This window comes from Ascaphus truei (assembly GCF_040206685.1).
Source record: "Ascaphus truei isolate aAscTru1 chromosome 12 unlocalized genomic scaffold, aAscTru1.hap1 SUPER_12_unloc_3, whole genome shotgun sequence".
Classification (NCBI taxonomy): Eukaryota; Metazoa; Chordata; class Amphibia; order Anura; family Ascaphidae; genus Ascaphus; species Ascaphus truei.
Genome location: NW_027453839.1, coordinates 8,858 through 11,394, shown reverse-complemented (window position 1 = coordinate 11,394; position 2,537 = coordinate 8,858). Strand labels below are relative to the sequence as shown.

The 2,537-nt window shown below is 45.3% G+C and overlaps 2 protein-coding genes across 2 annotated transcripts; one reads left to right on the top strand and one right to left on the bottom strand.

The window, feature by feature from the left end:
- Positions 1 to 569: 569 nt before the first annotated feature.
- LOC142473635 (histone H2A type 1-like) lies at positions 570 to 1,308 on the bottom strand. The gene has a single exon (XM_075580731.1). It carries the CDS (start codon positions 1,280 to 1,282, stop codon positions 887 to 889), a length of 396 nt encoding a protein of 131 aa, XP_075436846.1. The 5' UTR covers positions 1,283 to 1,308; the 3' UTR covers positions 570 to 886.
- Positions 1,309 to 1,559: 251 nt separating this feature from the next.
- Positions 1,560 to 2,044, top strand: LOC142473634 (histone H2B 1.1-like). Its single transcript, XM_075580730.1, has one exon. The coding sequence runs from the start codon at positions 1,609 to 1,611 to the stop codon at positions 1,987 to 1,989; it is 381 nt and encodes a 126-aa protein (XP_075436845.1). The 5' UTR covers positions 1,560 to 1,608; the 3' UTR covers positions 1,990 to 2,044.
- The last annotated feature ends 493 nt before the right edge of the window (positions 2,045 to 2,537 follow it).

Genomic DNA, 2,537 nt, shown 5'->3' with positions numbered 1-2,537 from the left:
CCTTTTGGTTATTGAACTTTCTATACCATTATGCTATTTTATTTTCTAACATGTCAACATTAATTATATTATGACTTGATTTTGCATGTTCGAGGGCAATCTGTAAACAACGTTGGTTGAAATTTTTTTTTTTTTAATTGTTCTTGCATCAATGTTACTCACTTGTCTTTAATGATACATTATATACATTTTCAGTATAATACACCTTCATGGCTTGCGAATTTGTGTCCGATATAAAAACAGGTTTTAGCCTTTACAAGCCAAGTAATGAAGATACCGATTTCTAATCCAACAGCGCCACCGTGTGGTAAATTGTTTCAAGAACAGACTCCTAATACCAACACGTTGCGCCTTTTGTATAATCACAAACAGAAACAAACACTACTTTATAGTGTATTAGCCATGCTACACTACTTTGTTTTAATTTATTTAGCGATGAACTAGAAAGTTTTTTTGTTTAGCTTTATAGTTATGGTTCCAGCTAACTAAATGCACTTTAATCAGTTCATCAATTTTATGGGATTTTTTCCTTAAAATCATCATGTCGGTAATTAAAGTTCACCCCAAGTTATATATACAGTAGGTGCCTTTATGGTATTAAATATTGATTTGCTTTCTGCAGTGTCGTATCAAACGCAGTACTGTTTCTAATGACAGAACTGACACCTCCACATACATGGACTTAATTATACATTACTTTACAAATGAAGAGAACTATTATCATAAACAATGAAAGTGACTTAGAATGGAGATAGAAATATAATAAAAACATGTCCTGCAGGAAATGTGAAATACTATAACGCTTTTTTGATGTTGTGGGTGGCTCTGAAAAGAGCCTTTGTGTTGGGTATGTGGGGATCTCTGCTCCTGGTCTCGGGGGTGAAGCTCACTTGCTGCTCTTGGCCGGTTTGTGGCTCTCGGTTTTCTTGGGCAGTAGCACGGCCTGGATGTTGGGCAGGACACCCCCCTGAGCGATGGTGACCCCTCCGAGCAGCCTGTTCAGCTCCTCGTCGTTCCGCACAGCGAGCTGCAGGTGCCGGGGGATGATGCGGGACTTCTTATTGTCCCGGGCGGCGTTACCGGCCAACTCCAGGATCTCAGCGGTCAGATACTCCAGCACTGCGGCCAAATAGACCGGGGCTCCGGCCCCCACACGCTGAGCATAATTTCCCTTCCGAAGCAGCCTGTGCACACGGCCGACTGGGAACTGCAGCCCAGCCCGAGATGAGCGCGTCTTGGCCTTAGCGCGAGTTTTCCCGCCTTGTTTGCCTCTTCCAGACATCGTGTATCAGTCAGACAGCAGCTCGGGTAACAGGAGAAGTGACAAACCCCGCCCCCTGTGCCCTTATTTATACACGCAGACAGCAGCTGAACTCCTCTGTGATTGGTCAGTTTTGAAAACAGCCAATCAGTTCCATAATCCTGTAACCACCAATCGTCTAATTTGAAAGAAAACTGATGATGTCTTAAACGGTCACATGATAAAGTCAGCCAATAGACGAACAGAATGCAGGGGCTGCTAGTTTGCATAGGACTCCTATAAATAGAGCTGCTGGGGGTTTAGGTGACATTGTTTCTCTGCTGTTTGGAGAGGAAGCATCGCCCGACATGCCTGAACCAGCCAAGTCTGCGCCAGCGGCCAAGAAGGGCTCTAAGAAAGCCGTGACCAAGACCCAGAAGAAGGATGGGAAGAAGCGTAGGAAGAGCAGGAAGGAAAGTTACGCGATCTACGTGTACAAAGTGCTGAAGCAGGTTCACCCTGACACCGGCATCTCCTCCAAGGCCATGGGCATCATGAACTCCTTTGTGAATGATATCTTCGAGCGCATCGCAGGGGAATCGTCCCGTCTGGCTCATTACAACAAGCGCTCGACCATCACTTCCCGGGAGATCCAGACCGCTGTGCGCCTGCTGCTGCCGGGAGAGCTGGCCAAGCACGCCGTGTCCGAGGGCACCAAGGCGGTCACCAAGTACACCAGCGCCAAGTAACCCCGATCTCATCACTGACCCACAAACACAAAGGCTCTTCTAAGAGCCACCCACTTTATCACTATAAGAGATATGATCATATGTCATCTGTGCTCGGGATAAAAGGGAAGTGTTCTATTATACATTGCACTTTCTCAGTTATTTGCTTTTGTAGCTATTATATATTATAAAGTATCTTGTGATGTATTTTTAGCTCTTTCTGGCTTCCTACCCAGCCACGTGTTTGCTGCACTTGTGTTGTTTTGTTAGTAAGAGGCGGGAGAACCGCAGACAAAGTGACAATCGCCGAGAATCCCCTTCAGATAATCTGCAGTTCACACACATCCCACAGGGTGGCGCTGCTGTGTTAGTAATGGAGTTCGTGCTCGGGAAGTGGGATTTGGGGTTAATAACCTGCGATTATTTTCCCTCATTTACTTTTTTGAGCCTCACTAAAATACAGATTATATGTGCACGTGTCAGAATAAGTGTGCATGAAATGATGCCCTCACACCCGCATGGTATATAACGCATCTGATCGGGGGAAAGTCCTAGTGCAGTTTGGGATT

Excerpts from the sequence above, each read along its gene's own strand:
- LOC142473635 (XM_075580731.1), bottom strand. The coding sequence starts at position 1,282 with ATGTCTGGAAGAGGCAAACAAGGCGGGAAAACTCGCGCTAAGGCCAAG.
- LOC142473634 (XM_075580730.1), top strand. The coding sequence starts at position 1,609 with ATGCCTGAACCAGCCAAGTCTGCGCCAGCGGCCAAGAAGGGCTCTAAG.